At 37.7% G+C, this 20506-nt stretch overlaps 1 protein-coding gene and 1 long non-coding RNA gene across 2 annotated transcripts; one reads left to right on the plus strand and one right to left on the minus strand.

Annotated features, from left to right (window-relative positions):
* Positions 1–3982: 3982 nt before the first annotated feature.
* LOC9271683 (uncharacterized) lies at positions 3983–10997 on the plus strand. Its single transcript, XR_001540700.3, has 3 exons — positions 3983–6832; positions 10400–10527; positions 10663–10997. It is a non-coding gene; the product is annotated as an uncharacterized lncRNA (long non-coding RNA).
* On the minus strand, positions 7192–12826 carry LOC4348268 (phosphoenolpyruvate carboxykinase (ATP) 1). The gene is made up of 12 exons (XM_066304602.1): positions 12471–12826; positions 11139–11323; positions 10673–10823; positions 10476–10560; positions 10119–10219; positions 9545–9843; positions 9270–9443; positions 8854–8919; positions 8577–8755; positions 8320–8489; positions 7689–7857; positions 7192–7606 (listed from the first exon to the last, which is right to left on the minus strand). The coding sequence occupies exons 1-12, from the start codon at positions 12659–12661 to the stop codon at positions 7463–7465; spliced, it is 1914 nt and encodes a 637-aa protein (XP_066160699.1). The 5' UTR covers positions 12662–12826; the 3' UTR covers positions 7192–7462.
* Between the last annotated feature and the right edge of the window lie 7680 nt (positions 12827–20506).

Here is a 20506-nt window from a genome sequence, read left to right on the forward strand (position 1 = left end):
TCACTTATGCAAAGATCCCAGAAGAAGTCCACAGCCTTCAACTCAACACTTCTAGGTCATTTTCTAGAATTGAGTGACCACCAAGATCCAACTCACAATTCCTTCTAGAAAAGACCACAAGTGCAAGTTGCTCTACCTAGGACAACCTCTGAAAACTCAGCACAAGAATCTTTACTCACTTACCTCGTTTCCTTGCGGAGATGAGGAAAACCTTCACAAACTTTCCCGGGACATCCACAAGATCTTTGGAAGCTCACGGGCAACACCTAACCGTCTAGGAGAAGATCTCCAAGAGTAATAAGCCCAAGTGACTGCCCACAAGGTATCCAAAGTGCTCAAACAAACATAATCTTCAAGCCATCTCCAAAACACTCCTACACTCTAATCTAATCTCTCAATCTCACAAGATAGGCTGTAGATTTGAGTGGAGGAAGCAAAGGAAGCTTGGGAGTGGCTAGAAAACCCTAGAACATGAAAGAACTGAAGTGGAATGGCCAAAGGGTGACCTGGGGACGAAATCCATATATATAACGGCTAGGTGACGTCATCTAGCCGTTACTCACAAGATTGAACTGGAAACCTGCCAGGAGGTTCCGGGCAAAAGTGCCAGGAACTTCCGGGCAGGAAAAAAAAATCTAGCTAAACTTCGGTGCCCGAAAGTTCCGGCCAGAACCTCCGGGTAGCCCTCTCTGTCCCGGGGAGAAAATAAACTTTGGTGTCCGGAGGTTCTGGCCAGAACCTCCGGGTAAGCCTCTCTGTCCCGGGGAAAATCATTTCCAAGAAAAAAAAGATTCCAAAAACCTTTAGACTCATGGATATGACTCAGAGCACTTTGTATACCCTAGAACCACACTTGAAACCCCTCTTAATAGTACGGTTTTTCTTAAACTCAATTTCGAAAGAGAAAAACCTAGTCTAATCACCTTCGATGTTTTTCGCACTTAGGAACATCCAACTTGGGGGGTCTCCTTGCATTCTTAGCTATCACAACTTGCTTTGGGACTAAACTCCTGTGAATAAACTTGATAAACACGTTAGTCCCCTTTAACCACCTTGTCATTAATCACCAAAACCCACTAGGGGTTTAAGTGCATCTTCAATATAAAGCAAGGCTAGTTGCTAAGGGTTTTAAACAACGTTATGGCATAGATTATGAAGACACTTTCAGTCCTGTGGTAAAGGCAACCACTATTAGAACAGTTTTATCAATAGCAGTGTCTAGAGGATGGAGTTTGCACCAACTAGATGTGAAGAATGTGTTTTTACATGGCATTCTTGAGGAGGATGTTTATATGAGACAACCACCTGAGTATGAAGAGATATCTAAGCCACACTATGTTTGCAAACTTGACAAGGCCCTATATGGTTTGAAACAAGCCCCTAGAGCCTGGTATTCTAGACTAAGCATGAAGCTGCAACAATTAGGATTCAGTCCTTCAAAGGCTGATACCTCATTATTTTTCTATAGAAAAGGTAGTGTGACTATCTTTGTCTTGGTATATGTTGATGATATAACTGTTGCAAGTTCGTCACAAGATGCTGTTAGCTCTTTGCTTCATAATCTTAAGATGGATTTTGCCTTGAAAGATCTAGGTGATCTTAATTACTACTTCCTTGGGATAGAAGTAAAGAAGATAAGTGATGGTTTAGTTCTGTCTCAAGACAAATATACACATGATATATTGAAGAGAATAGGTATGTCGACCTGTAAGCCTGCGCCAACCCCTTTGTCAACATCAGAAAAATTATCTGTACAGGAAGGGAGTCTTTTAGGTCCTGGAGATGCAACTAATTACAGGAGTATTGTTGGAGCTCTCCAGTATCTGACATTGACTCGACCTGATATTGCCTTTTCAATTAATAAGGTATGCCAGTTCTTGCACTCTCCTACTTTGACACATTGGTCTGCTGTTAAAAGAATTATCAGATATTTGAGAGGTACTGTTGGTATGGGACTCAAGATACAGAAATCTCAGTCTATGCTTGTAAATGCATTCTCAGATGCAGATTGGGCAGGATGTGTTGATGATAGAAGATCTACTAGTGGGTTTGCTGTATTTCTAGGAAGTAATCTTATATCCTGGAGTGTACGCAAACAAGCTACTGTATCTAGATCTAGTACAGAAGCAGAATACAAGGCTTTGGCCAATGCAACAGCAGAAGTAATCTGGGTGCAAACTTTGTTAAAGGAACTTGGTATACAATGTCCGTCCATGGCAAGATTGTGGTGTGATAATTTGGGTGCAACTTATTTGTCTGCTAACCCAATATTTCATGCAAGGACAAAGCACATTGAAGTTTATTTCCATTTTGTGAGAGAACGGGTTGCGCAGAAGCTTCTTGAGGTTAGATTTGTTTCTACTAATGACCAAGTAGCTGATGGCTTCACCAAACCGCTCAGTGTTCAGAAACTTCGCGAATTTCAGCACAATCTTAACTTGTCAAAGTTATGATTGAGGGGGGCTGTTAGAGTAGAGATAAGTTTCAGGATTAGATTGGTTATCTTCTTATCTTTTGTGTTGTTTATCCTATGTAACAAACTCCCTGTAACTCTCGCCGCGTTTTGCCGGCTCAATCAATATATTCGTGCGGCCTCCCACGGGAGGTGATAACGCTTCCTAATCAATCTAGTTCTTCCACATAGCCCATGGTTAGCAATACCAACTTAGAATAAATTTCGTAGCAGTCGACTACAAAGATGAAAACAGCAAGATAAATTTAATGACTCACATGAGTTGGCCGGTGGTTTCTTGATGGAGAGCAGGTGTCGACCGTGGCCATGTAGATTGAGGGTGCATCGGCGGTAGATGAGAAGATGGTGCGTACCGTTGGAGAAGGTGGCGTTGATCTGTCATTCTGCAACAATGGCAACTCAGGCAGTCCTGATGATGAGGGAATCACGGAGGAGAAGAGGATCGAGATGGAGTTACCGGTGCACGGGAGCGAATCATTAGGGGATGCCAATGCGTGTTCTTAGGTTGCAAGAGGAGATCGCCGACCGGAGTTTGGGCGTGAATCGAGGGGGTCACGCGGTGTCCGGCGAGGAGGTGCCAATCACGGAGATGGCGTGATTCGCTTGGGCCTCGGGGAGTGCCGACAGTTGCAGACCAGTGAGGCCTTTTGTGGCAGTGACCCCGGCGAGGCACAAAGTGCCAGCAGGCTGGCGCCACCACCGGTGGCTCATGACCCATGGCAAGGAGGTAGGAGGCGCAGCTTCATTTGTAGTGTGCCGGCAGCTTCGGATCCGTAGGTGCGAGGCCGGAGGTGCAACGGCGTACATAGCGCAATGAGGAGTTGGGGCTCGATGGGTTGGGATGGGTAATCGATCGGTGATTTCATGTTAGCACTGTAAGACAGAAGACACCCTCATCCTTTTTCAGCCGTTAGATAAATAGATGGGATTGCTGAGGAATGGGATGATGATGTTTTGTGTATATTTCCCTGGGTGCACCTAGCAAAAGTACAACTGCTGCTTTTTATATTAGAATAAAGTGCTCGTGCGTTGCAAAGGAAAAAACTAAAGTTATGATAATGATTATGGTAATTTTATAGTTTCATGGGAATTATATGGGATACTCCCAGACATAAACAATGTATCAAATCTATACCTAATTCTAATTCAATATCATGACAAATAAATAATTACATTTTTTGTTGACTCCATTTAGCTAGAAATAATTTAGTATGAAGAATGAAAAACTATATTAAATCTCACCAATTTTTAATGGCTCGAAATGGAGCTTAAACTAAGTTTGTTAATTGAGAAATAGTTTAAATCGGCTAAGAAAAAATAAAACATAATTAGACCTATAATTAGAAGGATGCCTATCTCTCTTCCACACCGTGGCATGTTAAGTGCACAGGGCCCATGTGCAAGGCCACGGTTCAAGTCGGCGTAGGTGTGCTGAGAGCCGTCAGATTTGATCGAACGGTTAGGATCACTCGTGATTTACTAAAACATTGCCCTATTGAAACCCTAACCATAGATTCATTCCCCTTCTCTCCCACTGCGAGCGGTGCCGCACAACCCCTCCGCGAGCGACGGCGGTGGCGCCCTTCCCCACCGCGAGTAGCGGTGGTGCCCTCCCCCACTGCGAGCGACAGCGGCCACGGTGCCCTCCCTCAGCATGAGCAGTGGCGATGGCGGCGACGGCATCCTCCCGCAGCTTCCATGGGTGGATCAGGCGGCGTCGGTGGCTTCCCGCGGGCGGATCCGATGGGCACAGTGGTGTCGGCGGCTTCCGCGGGCAGATCAGGCGACAATGAAGATTAAGATAAGATTTGTGCATTTATTATTATTATTCTTGTTTTTCTTTTTTTTTTTATTGTCCAATTGGATTTTGTATCTACGTTTGAATTTGTGTTTTATCCATCATACGTGATGTGTTACTCGCGCGTGTGGGAACGGAGGCCATCGTTCGATTGGACTCATCAGACAAAAAAATGATGTGAAGAACGGGAAATTAATTTTTGAAGTAGTTATAAGATATGTTGGTTTAATTCCAGTGTTGATAGGTTAGTCACGGTTTATTAGTAGAGTCATTAGCGGCTAGAGTACCAAAAGTAATTAGTGTTTTCTTGATTAGTCTTTTCCTTGTATGTTTCGAGTCCGAACCAAGTCACAGTCCGGTTTATTTTATATGTGTCGTCAGTAGAGAGGCACAGACGAAAATTGAGTACAGAATCATCTTCAAATAATAGTAGAGATTAAAACCGATTCAAATACGGATGACGTAGCAAAATTCTGGCGAGAACAAGTTGATACTGCTAAAGTTGGCAGATCTGTTCAAGAGAAATTTCAAGGTATTTGCAAATTACAAGAAAGGTGGTGTTAGAGATCTGGCTGATGAGATTGCTGCTGCAGGACCAAATTTCTTATTTTAATTGAATAATAGTAGTAGCATGTCTTAATGTATACTAAATAAAAGGGATTTTTTATGTTACTCGAGGATGTATCTCAAGCTACCACTCATTTTAGTGTAAATTTTTGATACCTCATGATACTTCTCCAGTGTAAAGTACCAAAACGTATCGTAAATTAACACTAAAATATGGCATCTCTCGGTACCTAGTCTTGTACGGTAAAACTAAATAAAATGCCCATTTTGAGGATGGTGACATATATATATTATAAAAGGTTTCAGAGTAATGTATATGAGAAGTTGTGTTTATGACTTATTAGCTCACGATAATACCTGTGAACATTTTGTGTCTAGCCAATACAAAGCATTATATTCTCTTTTTTAAAACTATATATCCCTAGATTTTTGTACCATCAACAAACTTTGGAGAAAGGAGCGTACAAAAAGGTAGAGCTAAAAACAGTACGATGGACAGTTAGCATTTGAAATGTTGAACGCCTTTGTTAATCTAGACACACTAAAACGATAATAATATTTACACCACCAAAAATCAATGATTAAAAAATATTTTCCTAATATATTTATCTTGGGTTGAATTACTACCTTTTTCTATAAACTTGGTCGAATTTGAAACAGTTTGCCTTTTATCAAAGTCAAAACGACTTATGGTCTAAAACGAAAACGGAGGGAGTAATAGTTAGGGTCTTTAAAAAACAATTCTTTCAGCGGCAAGACACAAACTAATGGTTACGAGGTAACTCTAAAGATAATACAAAGATAGACATGCATCGCAGGTAAAAAGGGTTATTGAAACTAAGAGTAAGACACTTATGACAACATTGATATAATCAATTAGTACGAGAGATGGTATTACATGTGACAAAAAAATTCACCAAGGGCCATTACATGGTGGAAAGGAGCACCACGTAATAAAGGTACTTACTATGGGTACAACACACAATAAACCATAAAAGTGGTGGTGCAGTTAATTAAAATGTTGGCAGAGCACACCGGTCAGCTTGTCATTCATTTTATGATCTCTTTTTTTTCCCTCTTGCAAGGTATAAAAGTAGAAATATTCCCTCATGAAATTCAGTTTAGTTTTATTTCCTCATGAGAATTCAGTTTAGTTTTATTTCTCTAGTGTGAGGGTTATTTCTGAAAATTTGAATGTTGCGCCTAGCTTTTCCTTTCTTCGGTTGGTAATATACCATCATTTTCATGCCATGTCACTGGCAATCACATCAAGCAATTTTTATCGGAACACAAAAGAACTACTCCCTCCGTTCTAAAAGATAAGTATTTTTTGGACTCTGACACGGTCTCCGAGATATTATTTTGACCAATAATATCTATAAAAGTAAGATGTTTCAAATAAAAAAAATTTACATATTATGATAGTTTCTTTAATGATAAATCTAGTAACATCAATTTTACATTATTGATCTTTTTTATTTTTTTGCTATTAATAGTCAAAATTAAAAATGTTTAATTTGCAACTATGCTAAAAATGCTAACATTTTGGGACGGAGGGAGTACTAATTATAGGGTACATGTATTTCATATTATTCCATACTATTATATTATTTTAGCAATAATTCTTTTCTTGACTTCAGCTATATCTGTTCATTCAATGAAAAAAGCGTGTAGCATGAGATCCTGCAAATGTTTTCAGATGATTTCACTTTATTATGTTAAAAACTGAATTGTAGTACTGTTCGTTTCTGCAGGCTTGAATATCATCTGTTACCACACTATTCATTCCTCTGCAGTTTGTACCATATGCAAGTGTTTGTTCATATCTTTATGGCTACTTTGCCCTGCAGCTTCCTCGATAGGTTTTCTGGATCCTACAATAATACTTCACTATTGAAGATGTTACTATATATACCGGATGCATGGTGGTTGAGTTTGGTTTTTAAGGCACTAACACGGAAGTTCACGGATCCAGAAGCTTTCTACTTACTCAGGTAATGCAAAACACTGAAGTTAAGAATTAAGAATTTATTAGTCTGTTTCTGAAACTAAACAAATGATAATAATTTAGTTACTATTGTTTGTGGTTCACTTTTATACCTTGATTGATTTGACAAGCTTCCGTTTTAGCGTGTCTAGATTAACAAATGCGTTCAACATTTCAAATGCTAACTGTCCATTGTACTGATTTTAGCTCTACTTGTAGGGTACGCTCCTTTCTCTAAAGTTTGTTGATGGAACAAAATCTAGCGATATATAGTTAACAAAAAGAGAATATAATGCTTTGTATTGGCTAGACACAAAGTGTTCACAGGTATTATCGTGAGCCAAGTCATAAACACAACTTCTCATATACATCACTCTGAAATAGCTTTTAATATATATATGTCACCATCCTCAAAATGGGCATTTTGTTCAGTTTTACCGTACAAGACTAGGTAACGAGAGATACCATATTTTAGTGTTAATTTATGATACTTTTTGGTACTTTACACTAGAGAAGTACCATGAGGTATAAAAATTTACACTAAAATAAGTGGTACCTTGCGATACATCCTCGAGGAACATAAAAAATCCCTTTTATTTGGTATACATTAAGACATACTACTACTATTCAATTAAAATCAGAAATTTGGTCCTGCAGCAGCAATCTCATCAGCCAGATCACTAACACCACCTTTCTTGTAATTTGCAAATACCTTGAAATTTCTCTTGAACAGATCTGACAGCTTTAGAAGTGTCAACTTGTATGAGTCTTTGTCTTCCCACTACATCATAGTTGAAAATGGTTGGCCAAGCTGCAGCATAAATCCCATGCAAAAATATATAATGTTGAAATTATGGACTTACGGTATTTATTGGGTCAAGCAATTCAGATGGAACTCCTTCCACTTTTGTGGGGATGTCTAGTCCAAAGACATCTGTCTTTTTGTAGCTTCTAGCCAAAAGCTCACCCGAGTGAATGGCATCGATGATTTTCCTTGTGTAGGCCAAGCTGATTCGCTCACCTACACCATAACTGAACAACCACAAAGTGTGACATAGTATGTGGGTAAGTTTGTCTAGGCCAAGATTATGCAAGTTTTTCTTCTGTGCTTTGGAGGTACGTATATACCTTTTAGTAGAGGTATTATATCTCTTGATGATTAATAACACCATATACCTCTACCTCCACCATAGATCAGAGCTCATATTTCAATATTACTATACTCAAATGGATTAGGTTTGTCAGACCATACATTATATGTCCTACTTGAGTGCTATAAATTATTATTTAAATCACAAGTTTGAAATTTTGAGATATAAATCCCTAATTGCAATTCAAACAAGCGTCATCCTTACAATTCTCGAAGTACGTACTTACTCTCGCTAATTAGTTGATGATTTTTTTTAATGGAATTCAATCCAGCCTCTACATCAAATTAGTTGAGTAATCATAGTAAACATAATATCAGAAAAACAAGTCAACAGTTTAATTTACCTTCCCCCGATCCAACCAGTGTTGACAAGCCATCCGGTAGCTCCATGCTTGTTCATCTTATCTGCCAGCATGGCAGCGTACCGAGTTGGGTGGAGCATTATAAAAGCTGCACCAAAGCAGGCAGAAAATGTAGCCTGTGGCTCCTTGATACCATCTTCAGTTCCAGCGACCTACACATTGCCATATATAGCAACACAAGAACTAAGACCAATAGTTCCTCCAATAGAGATTAAATCTAATAAACTGTGTCTAATTACCAATGCAGTGTAGCCACTGATAAAATGGTACATGGTTTGTGCATGGCTCAACTTGCTGACAGGAGGGAGGACACCAAATGCATCACATGCAAGTAGGATAACATTCTTTGGGTGTGGCCCAACACATGGTATCTTAGCATTAGCTATGTATTCAATAGGGTAAGCAGCACGGGTATTCTCTGCAGAACAGATTATGAATGTCATGAATTAGGTACAATTTTCTGTTAGTGTCACATGCTATATTCTATAAGGTTATTATACTTCGGAAAACATTTACCTGTGACAGATTTTTCTGTATAATCAACTTCACGGGAGTGCTCATCGAAAACAACATTCTCCAACACTAAAAGTTGATCAACGAGAGTAATTAAGAAAAGAAGTAAAAATAAATCCAAAGTTGTTGAGTTGATAAATTCTGCAAGTGAGGTGCATATAGAAGAAGGATTTTGATCCCTCGAGGGGATATTCTCTTGTTGTCTGTATTTCACTCAAATGGTTATGAAAAAATTTGAAAAAAAATTAAGAAGATGTATTAACATGTGAATTTGTACTTATATATTTGTGGAGTGTTATATCATATGTTAATACACCTTCTCAATTTTTTTTTAAATTTTTTCATAACCATTTAAGTGACATGCAAAGAACGAGAGGATATCCTCTCTAGGGATTAAAAAAGTTTCCCGGTGCATATACCTGTGCCAAACTTGATTGCATCCCAAATGTCAGGTTCTTTCTCCTGAGAAAGATCTATGCATTTAGCATAGCAGCCGCCCTCAATGTTAGAGATACCATTATCACTCCAGCAGTGTTCATCATCACCAATTAAGATCCTATTCCTGTCTGTTGACAGAGTTGTCTTTCCAGTACCTTGAAGCATGCATATTTAGATAGTTACTCACAAGTAAAAACATATAGTAATTGCCAATCAAGAACTATCTTATCGCAACCATTATAAATAATTCAGCTACCTGACAATCCAAAAAACAGGGCTACATCACCCCCTCTGCCCATGTTGCAGCCAGAGTGCAACGAGAGGATCTGCTTTTTGGGCATGAGGTAGTGCATCACACTGAAGAGGCCTTTCTTCATCTCTCCAGCATATTGTGTTCCCAGGATGACCATTTCTCTCCGCTTAAGATTTAAGTCTATGCTAGTTGACGATGTCATGTAATGCGTGTAACGGTTGCACGGGAACTGTCCAGCATTGTAGATGGTGAAGTCGGGCTCGCCAAAATTCTCTAGTTCCTCGTATGTTGGCCGGATGCACCTGTCATTTACAAAGAAAAGTATTTATATGGAAACGCACTACCAGAATTTGTACTATTCTCAAGTATCATGTTGAATAATTGGAATGACTTGTAATATATAGTAACTACTAGAAGCATTAAAGATTGAAAATTCTGGTAGTACTATTTATGTTTGAGATACACGAAGGCAAAGTGAGGATTTACTTATCTTGTTCAGGGTGGCATAAGGAGTGACCTAGAACAGTTCAGAGTATTAGAATTGTCTCCATTTGCTGGTACAAACATTTGCACTTACATGTTGTGCATGAAGAGAGAATGGTAGGCCCTCGCAGAGATGATTCGAACTTTTATCCTATTGTTGGGGTCCCAGTTTAGGAACTGATCATTAACAAACACCTGTGACGAAATTCATCATTAAATACAGTACTATAGTAACACATTCAGGTTTAGATGTCAAGTTACATAGGACAAATTTCCATTTTTGTTTTGTAACACTACCTGCAATGTGCTTAGTTTGATGTTTTAAAGTTGTTTTCCATAAACCTGTCACTCATGCACCACAATTTTTTTTAAAAGAAACATTACAGGATTATATCACCAAACTGCAGCCACAACATTCAATATTCATGAAGGTGTGATAGCCCTAGCCTACCTTATCAAGGGAGTTCAAGTAGTCAACAGCTCTCTCCCTGTTGATCAGAAAGGTTTGCTCGTCCATTTCAATGTTTGGTGATCCCCTTAAATAAGTGAAAAAAAATTATTTGTTCGCTCAACTTTATATTGTATGGACTATAAATTTGGAAATAGTTTTTTAAGTGTTTATCATTTGCTCTGGTCAGGGATGCTTACTTGCCCCACCACAGATCATCTGTTGTTTCATCCTTGACAACACGCTTGTCCCTAGGTGATCGACCGGTCTTTGCTCCTGATAGCGTCGCTAACGCCCCACTGGATGTGATGAATGACCCTTTCTCATATTTGATTGCATGCTCATAAAGTTCTACACAGCAAAAAAAAAAAAAAAAAAAAAAAAAAAAACACAGAGAGAGAGAGGTTATGTAAAGAGAACTCAGCATAGTAAGATGTGGATTTTCTAAACCTGTGTGCATGCTAATTAGATGAGACGTAAGTTGTAATGCATCTATCATTCTATCAAATTTTCATTGCTGAAAAATATGGATTACATATAGAAGCAAATAATAGAAATAGCTTTACGGAGTAAAGTGAACCGTTTTTAATATTTTAGGATGTAAAATAAGCCAAAAAATAATTTAGGAGTTTAAGTACTCGGGTAAAATAATTTGGATGTGTGTACCAGAAGGGGATAAGTTGTACAGAACATGGGTGAACTTGAGGTCACTGTCGCTCACAGTGATCGTGGGGACAGTGATATGGTGTTGGTGATGTGTCACAGCCTTGCCAGCCATTTCTTTTTTCCTTGCTGGGTCACCGTTGACGAGTTTTGGCCCAATCCCACATGTCATCGATGCCAAAGACGCACTGTATAATTCATTGTAAATATGCATAGATGTCAATCCATATGAAAATGATAGCCACATGTATTTGTTTTACAGAACTAATAACCACGTATTGGAATTGATTGAAGTATCGAAATTAATACTTTAAGTATAACAGCTGTATGCATGCTTACATATGTATCGATATTTTCCTCGTATAAATGTGATTCTTAAAATGGAGAAAAATTATCACAAATTTCATAAGTTCGTTAAGTCGCAATGACCACATGAGAGTCACAAACAGGTACTTTCTAGGAACTTAATGTGTGTTACTTTAGATATAAAAACTATAACCCTTAAAGAACTGTGTAATAAAAGATATAATGGTATAAATAAATTTTGTGAAAAATCATCTTATATCATTTCCAAATAGGAAAAATCTAAACATGTGTACAATAAATATCGTGCCATAGTTTCAAAGATATTGCACATAGTTAGCATATAGTTGACGAAATTTAACACCATCTTAGAACATATGTACCAACCCGTCTACGCAATCAACCATTTATGCTATACTATCCCTTTTAAAAAAAATAAGGAAGAAGATGCAGGATATAGTTCTAAAATGTATGTTGCTCTCTAGTTAGTACTAAATGGTATGTTGGGGTTTGCTACTTCATTGGTTTTCATAAGCACACTTTACAGACTATAAATGGTATGTGTTTTTACAAAATCATTTCTATATAAAAGTTACTTTTTTAAAAAATAAATTTATTTTTCAAATTTACAATAGCGTGTACTCCCTCTGTCCCATAAAAAATCAATCTGAACATATCTCTGTCCAGATTCGTTGTATTACATCCGATCCTATATTCTTTTTTTTAGAACGGAGGGAGTACTTCATTAATTATATACTAATAATCTCATTTTCCGTATCAGAGAAAACAGCCCCAACCTCTTTTAAACTCAGCCTTAGTCGGACCCAAATGATCATGCAAAACTTCCACGACTACACAACCAATTCTGTACAATTCCGACCATTTTAAACCCCAGCTCACTGATCACCAGACATACACCCAAAAAAAATTAATTAACACATGTACTGATGTACAATTCCATTGATATTTCTAACAAAATTAAATGAACGGCATGATGTGCATGCAGCAAACGGGAGCATCAAAATACATGACCTGATGGACTGAAGCTGCAGCCTGTGGCGATCCTCCACTACCTGAGGCTTCCTCTGCAGCGAGTGTAGCTCGTCGACAGTGTTCGCCCTCACCGGTGTCGCGCTGTCGTCGTGGCACACGCCGTCTTCCTCCCTCCTGCTGCCGTATCCGTTCGTCCCCAGCCATGCTTGCCCGTCTTTCGCCTCCATCATTTCGATCCCTTCTGCAAGAGCCAAAACAAACAGAAACGAAGCAACTCAAGAACAGAGTAATCGCTTGGTACAATCTTATGATCGATCATATAGTAATGGGATGCTTACAGAAATGGAGCGAGAGTAGAGATGCTGAAGAGAGAAAGACTGAAGTTTTCAGAATGTGGAGAAAGCCATGGTTATGTTGGCCTTTTAAACTTGGGAATTAATGGTAACAAGTGACCAAGAAGCTGCCTGCGGATTCTGACGACCAGCAGTTGGGTTCTTCAGGCGGCGCGCACCATGGTTTCTCCACGATGCTTATCCCCTGTACCGGTCCTTCCGTTGGTACGGATGCCCTGTCGTTCTGTGTGATGAAAGCACAGATGTCCTCTCGCCTGAGAAGGGGCCAGGTAATTCCGGAAGGAAAAGGATATACGTGTAAAATTATAAAACTTTTACGAACAAGCTGTAAGCCTTAACTCCCATATATAGTTAACTCCCACGTGTAATTTTTTATGTACGTGTTGTATGCATGCATATTATGAAATGAGCACCACTACATGTAAACATGCTTGAAAAAAATGTAGGAGAAATTAAACGTCCCCCGAAGGGGCGGGTACGCACATCCTAACTGAACACTAAAGCCAAGTCTACCGGTTGAACTAGGTGAGCTAAGTATATATCTGTATATATACCACCTAACCATTCCGCGCAACCACATAAAAGCTTATATGTGCTGGTTGAAAATGGGTCATAGGTGTTAAATTTCTTAGTCGACACCCCTCAAGTGGCACTAATAACTTTGTCATTGGTGCGTGCTGATTATAGAATCGGCACCTACAATACTAGATAGGTGTTGTTTTTAACAAAGAACTAGTTCTATAACCCGACTGTTACGTGGCAGCCATCATAACTGTTGAATCTATACAACAATCGGCACTTATAATAGCATATAGGTGCCGGTCGATGGACGGCCTTGAACATGGCAGCAACTATAGATGCTAGTACCAAAAACCGACACCTATATGTCGGCTTGAAAAATAAAAATGACAGGGCCTACTAAAAAAAGATAAAAAAAATTTACCCCTAGAAGAAAAATACAATATTTTTTAATTTCATTCCATATATCAGAATCTAATTAATATGGCAAGAAGTTAAACACAATAATATATTTATTAACCCAGTTGGTACATAATTTATCATTTATTTAAAACCGTGCAGAATAAATAAAATGAGGATTTTATGGTTTACATGTAAATTGGAATAACAAAAATGATATATATTTAATAATTTAATTACTATAACATTATATTACACCACTCTATACTACTCTGTGAGTATTATTTGAAGCATCTAATAATAAATATTATGTACAAAGCCAATTAATATCATGTCAATACTTAATTTCAAAATTATCATGTGGTCATCGAGGATGAATCTATGGAGTAATTAAATGAACACAAAAAAGATAAAATAAATTTAACTCTACAAGAAAAATACAATAATTGTTTTGGTTATGCACTTTATATGTATAGCAAATGGTTGAATTCAACTGCAAGAGAGAAATGGAGTGAGAAATAATGCAAACTAACCTTCTAGCTGATCAATCAAGAATGAGAGGCGTGGTGTGAGGTCATGTGTGTCAATTCTTAATTAGAATGGCTACTTTAGATGGCATCTATGACTGACGGTCATCGTAGGTGCCGGTTTTAAAGTGGGCCCCCAAACGGCTACTTCGATGGGACAGGCCTCAAAGGTGCCAGTTGCTATTAGGAACCAACACCTAGGCGTCGGATCTCCAAAATGGCACCCTGCGGACGTGCACTCGGGTGTGAAAAGTACTATAGATGTCGGTTCTAGTATTTCGTATTTCTGACACCTATCCGACACCTATAGTACTGTATTTTTTTATGTTATATAGTTGTGTGTGGTTACAAGCCGATTAATGGTCTTTCGTTGCTCTAAAACCACATAAGCTCATGGGTTAGTGATTTTTTTTTGTTAAGTGCATGTTTTGGATAAGTGGATTCATCTATAACTTTTTATAGAAACCAATCCAAATGAGATTTGAGAGTTTTCTATTTGCCGTATAAATTTCATCAGAGGCCAGTGACGTTTCACTGGTATAGAACACCCTATAGGTGCTGGTTGGGAATCTCACATAGGTGCCAGTTTCCCAACTGGCAACCGATGCCACTAAGGCAAAACTAATGAAATCATAGGTGTCGGTTTAGAAATTAGCACCTATGACGTCCACAAATCTAAAAGGAAATCTGAGCAGCTCTCCATTATCCAAAGCATCCCGCATCCAAGAAAACATTCTTTGACATAACTAGGGGTGAAAACGGGGCGGATATTAATTTCCCGCCCGCCCGACTGACCCGAGGCTTGCGGGAGGAATATGGGAGAGAATGGGATACCCGATATTATCCGAGTTCGAACCCGAATCCGTAAAAAAATATGGGTTAGGATACGGGAAGAGTTATATCCGCCCGTATCTCCCATATTAGGAAACAAATGTGAATATCTATTATAAATTCACCTATAAATATGATAAAAGATTAGTTAATCACTATTTTTATAAGCTCACATGTAATATTATATAATTTGTTCCTTGATGCATCTTTTTTAGCACTTTAATTGTCTTCTTACATTAAATATCCATGAATTGGACATAAAAAAATATCTGTTCCCGAATCCGATTCGAAGAAAGTAATATGGGACAGGATACGGGATGAGTGATGTGTTATCCGACACTGCCTGTACCCGATTCTGAATTTAAAGTAAGATGTGGGTTAGGATATGGGAATGTTGTGATCCAATCACCGTACCCGCCCCGTTTTCACCCCTAGACATAACCATACTACCATCCATCCAACAACAACACAAAGACCCCGAGATTGAAAGGTTTCCAAGAACATCGAAGAACAAATTAAGTTACATAATCAAACATCATAGGTCACCTTCCAAGAATTCATATCTAGAAGGACGAGAACGACACCGCCACCACTGCTCACCCTAGTGAAGTCCGCCCCCGACCGCCGCTTCTTGCTAGTGTGACGACCACTGCCCCCCACCCTTGGCTAGATCTGGCCGCCCTCAAGCTTGTAGCTACCGGATCTAGCAGTTGTCGAGCTTGTGGTGGCCGTATCTAGAAGGTCATTGTCACGCCCCATTTTTTGGGATTAAAAATCATTAAATAATGTATTTCTAGAAATTATATTAAAAGTTAATGCAATTTATCAAGTGAAGTTAATGTGGGAAATAAAATTTTCTTTCAAAATCATGGCTGGAAATATTTTTGTAATATTCTCCATGCCCTGATATACTCTATGAAATTTCCCGTAAATTTTTGGAGCTCAAGAAGTAATTTCAATAATACAAAGTTCATTGAATCAATTAAATAAATTGAAAACAAATTAGAATCCTTCTTTCATTGTTTCCGGCCAAAGTCTACTGTTGGTATTTGGTCACAGATAAATCCGCAAGTGTACGGATACCGCTGTAGCACATTACCTCAGAGTATTCCAAAGATATCGAATAAGTGGGAACGTGTGTATATCTAAGAACAGGATTCAATCCAAGGACAACAACTGATGATAGGATAGGCTAGACAACAAACTTAAGTTTAATGTAAAACTCTATCGAATGCTTCAAGCATCGGCCCTCCCTTGGTCTGCCAGGCTGAGTTCGTCCTTGAGCTCTATGATATACTCGAAGAGGGAGGGATACAAAATACTGACATGGCTATCAATACCTGCCGCCTACCTCACTTTCTGTGAAGCACGCAACAAACGAAGGTAACCATTAACCTAGACATCACACCTAAGTTATTGACTTACTACTCTAGTCTTGCGTAGAAACTTTCTTTTTTATCTAGAGTCCTAGCACTAGACTAGTTAATTATAAACTAAGCGATGAACCCGTATCGATGAGAATATATCTCACTTAAGTAAACTAACTAAATGGCACTAAAAAATCTCAAATACTTCCTTTATAAAAGAACCATCGACCGAGGTACAAGCAAGAGCCTGACAACTCCAGTGACTCTGATGTAAGAATACCGACAAACCTAAAACTTCTCCGAAAATTCTCGAAGAGAACAACGATAATTTTGGGCACTCCTTCCAAAGATTCTTTTTGAGGAGCGAAACCGGTAATCACTACGATCGTGCCCACGGGGATGTCACTGTAGAGCGCAAGCAAAACATGCTTGTCGAGCGGAGCCAAGCGTGTAGTATTGAACAGTGAACACATCCAGCCGACAGCCGCAATCCCTTGCCTGCTTGGCCGTGAGAACTGCATGCCGTCACTGCGTTCGTCAACTGGCACTGGCACTAGCTAGCTAGTGCAAATGTGCTGCTGCTTCCATGCGGCATACAGAAACCGAAGGACTCGTGTCACTGTCACAACCTGCACACAGGCATGCTTTGTGTCCCACAGCAAACCTGCGGATAGTTTAAACGAAGAGAGCAATAATTTAGTCAACCTTTTTAATAACGAAGATAGGAGTATTTTATTAGTAAGCATGAGTTTAAAGGAAGAGAGCAGTAATTTAGTCAACTTTTTTTTATAAAAATAAGTGGTGCCAAAGTGGCTTTACTTGGATGGAATTTGAAGCAAAAGGGCACCAATATGAAAAAGTGCCGTAACAGTTGGATGGCAAAATTGTTAGGCAGCAAAAATTAGCGGCAAAAGTGAAAAGTTTGCACTTCCCTTAATAGAGAAAGCTAAAATTTTTCTTTGCTTTGGTACACCTTTTTCCCGAAATATATAGATTCTTAAGTCCTAAGTTAAATTGTCCTTATAAGTTTTGGCCAAATTTATTGAAATATATATATATATACAATATCTAATTAGATCCATTATGAAATATATATTTTCATAGTTTACTTCTTTGATGGGTTATAGGTATCAACATTGTTCTCCACAAAGCTTGGTCAGATAGACTTAGGATAAACCCTTAAATTTTAAGATGGAGGGAAAAAGACAAGCCAGAAAAAAACTACTCCGTCCTAAACAATTGCATTTCCCATAATTCAAATTTCAGTACATTTGTAATATTGCAGGTTATTTTTTATTTGTTTTGGACATTGCCGCAATTTTTAATGCATATGTTTCTAGTTATATACTTGTAAGATATATTGAAAGTATAACTATATGAATGTGTTTTTCATGAAAAATCTATCGATAATATTTTCTAATGTCAAATCTTAATACTCCCTCTGTTTCAGGTTATAAGATGTTTTCACTTTGGTCAAAGTCAAACTGCTTCAAGTTTGACTAAGTTTATAGAAAAAAATACTAATATTTTCGAATCAAGATAAATTTATTATAAGAATATATTTAACTATTAATTTAATAAAAATAATTTGATAATATAAATATTACTATATTTTTATATAAACTTAGTCAAACTAGAAGCAGTTTAACTTTGATTAAAGTCAAAACATCTTATAACTTAAAATGGAGGGAGTATTTTTTATTAATTAATCATTTGAAAATTTAAGTTTTATTGCATGGATTACACGATGACAACTATTTAAGAACAACAGACATAGTATTACTTTTCCCTCCAATCACTCCCATTAAAATTTGTTATATCTTACTAGAGAAAAGTTTTTTTTGCAGACGAGCGGAGATGGTTTTCGCATGTGGCCAGCCTGCAACCTAATGCCCCCTTTACAGAAAAATGATGATTTGTGTAGTAGTGAGAGCCATATGTGTTATTTTTCTTCCGTAATAATTTATTTTTGAGTGTCTACTTAGACCCTGTTTAGTTCCCAAACAAAAACTTTTCACCCTATCACATCGAATATTTGACACATGCATGGAGTATTAAATGTAGAAAAAAAGAATTACATAGATTGCGTATAAATTACAAGACGAATCTTTTAATCCTAATTAAGCCATGATTTGACAATGTGGTGCTACAATAAACATTTACTCATGACGGATTAATTAGGCTTAATAAATTCATCTCGTAATTTTCAGTTGAAATATGTAATTTGTTTTATTATTAGACTATATTTAATACTTTAATTATGTATTCATTTATCCGATGTGACACGTAATAAATATTTGTTTGTAGGTACTACTAAACAGGCCCTTATTCAGGGACTACCAATCAATGTGCCGCTGTAATGGTCAGGGGATTGGGACGTGTACGATGGACTAGTGCGTATTTAGGTTCGTTGAACCTAGATGGCTATTTACCCAAGCCCACCCGCAGACATTTATAGTTTTTAAGTTGACATTACCAGACAAAGGAATTAGGTGGTGTTTAGATCAGTAACTTAACTTTAGTCCCTGTCTTTAGACACTAATTTAGAGTATTAAATATAGACTACTTACAAAACTAATTACATAAATAAAAGCTAATTCAAGAGACAAATTTTTTAAGCCTAATTAATCTATAATTAGAGAATGTTTACTGTAGCATCACATAGGCTAATCATGGATTAATTAGGCTCATTAGATTCGTCTCGCAAATTAGTCCAAGATTATGGATGGGTTTTATTAATAGTCTACGTTTAATATTTATAATTAATTTTCAAACATCCGATGTGATAGGGACTTAAAAGTTTTAGTCCCATCTAAACGGGGCCTTAGCTTTAATATGTGCAAGTTTGTACGAAAGTTACGGTTTTCTGTTTGTGCAAATTTAAGCCATGACTTGTGTAATTTTAGGAAGCCATCATAAAAATTGACTAATAAATAACAAAGCTGTAAAAACTTCAAAACTACCTACCCCAAAAGAAAAAAATTAATAATATTTTATCCATGGCAATTTGGAGACCTCACTAACCCGTATAAAGAGTAACAGAACCACTCCCTCCGGTTTCATTTTAATTGATATTTTAGACAATGACACGGTCTACAAGATATATCTTTAACCTTATTTTTCTACTATAATATATATAATAAATAAATGCATGTTTAGTTATATTATAGTGCTTTAAAAGACAAATCTATATATGTTGTTCTAGTTCCTTTAAACTAAATATTTTTAAAGTTATTAATGGTTAAAGTTATAAAAGTTTGACCTCAACCTTGTTTAAAACGTCAATTAATATAAAACCGAAGGGAGTAAGGGGAAACTGATAAGGAAAAGCTACACCGGAAAACTTTTTACTAATGCTAAGGGGGCCGGGGTGTACTGCGATTGACTTTTCTATAACTTCCAACTGCATCAACCAAATGGTTGAGAATTTTTGTGTGTTAAGAAGTCTCTGAGAGTTTTTTTAATTACATGTAACACTGCCAGAAAATAATTGAAACTGGTGCCCAGTTCACTTAGTTTATTTAGTGTAAGTGTTGTTTTCTCAGAATGTCAAAAACATAGAGTTGTCGCTAAGTAGGCTATCACCTCAGTAGCAGACTAGATTGGCTCAAAACCATGGACTTCAGGAAAAGTGAGCAACTCAGAGCATATAATTCAGGAAGTGTTAGGTCTACGCACATGATTACTTCCTCCATCTTTAAAAAAACGTATTTCTAACTATGAACTTGATAGACATTTATACATATACATAGTTAGAGTTGATTTTTTTTTACGAAGGATGTATGTTTTTTAAATAAACATGTCATAAGTCCGAGGGACCTATCGTTGTCACTATTTTCGTATCTTGTAGGCTGGCTATGCTCATTACTCTGCTTGCGCCAATGGTTTGTTAGTTGCAGACAAAACATGAGAACGACATTGCTAGGATATCTGAATTGTTTTGCCTGTTCCTTTGGATGCGAGGACACTTGTCCGCTGTTTTCTGCAAACGATTTTGCTAAACGTATGCATCGCGTCGCAACTCGCAAGAGGCAAGGCCAGTAGGCCTCATCCAAGCTATCCACGGTTCCGTAATCTGG

The sequence above is a fragment of the Oryza sativa genome, chromosome 10 (assembly GCF_034140825.1).
Source record: "Oryza sativa Japonica Group chromosome 10, ASM3414082v1".
Classification (NCBI taxonomy): Eukaryota; Viridiplantae; Streptophyta; class Magnoliopsida; order Poales; family Poaceae; genus Oryza; species Oryza sativa.

Bases quoted from the DNA above. Each gene is read 5' to 3' on its own strand.
- LOC4348268 (XM_066304602.1), bottom strand. From the start codon at position 12,661: ATGATGGAGGCGAAAGACGGGCAAGCATGGCTGGGGACGAACGGATAC. The intron at 10,220-10,475 runs GTAGGCTAGGGC...ATTTCGTCACAG, and splicing joins ACTTGAACTCCCTTGATAAG to GTGTTTGTTAATGATCAGTT. The intron at 9,444-9,544 runs GTAGCTGAATTA...GCATGCTTCAAG, and splicing joins CCTGTTTTTTGGATTGTCAG to GTACTGGAAAGACAACTCTG.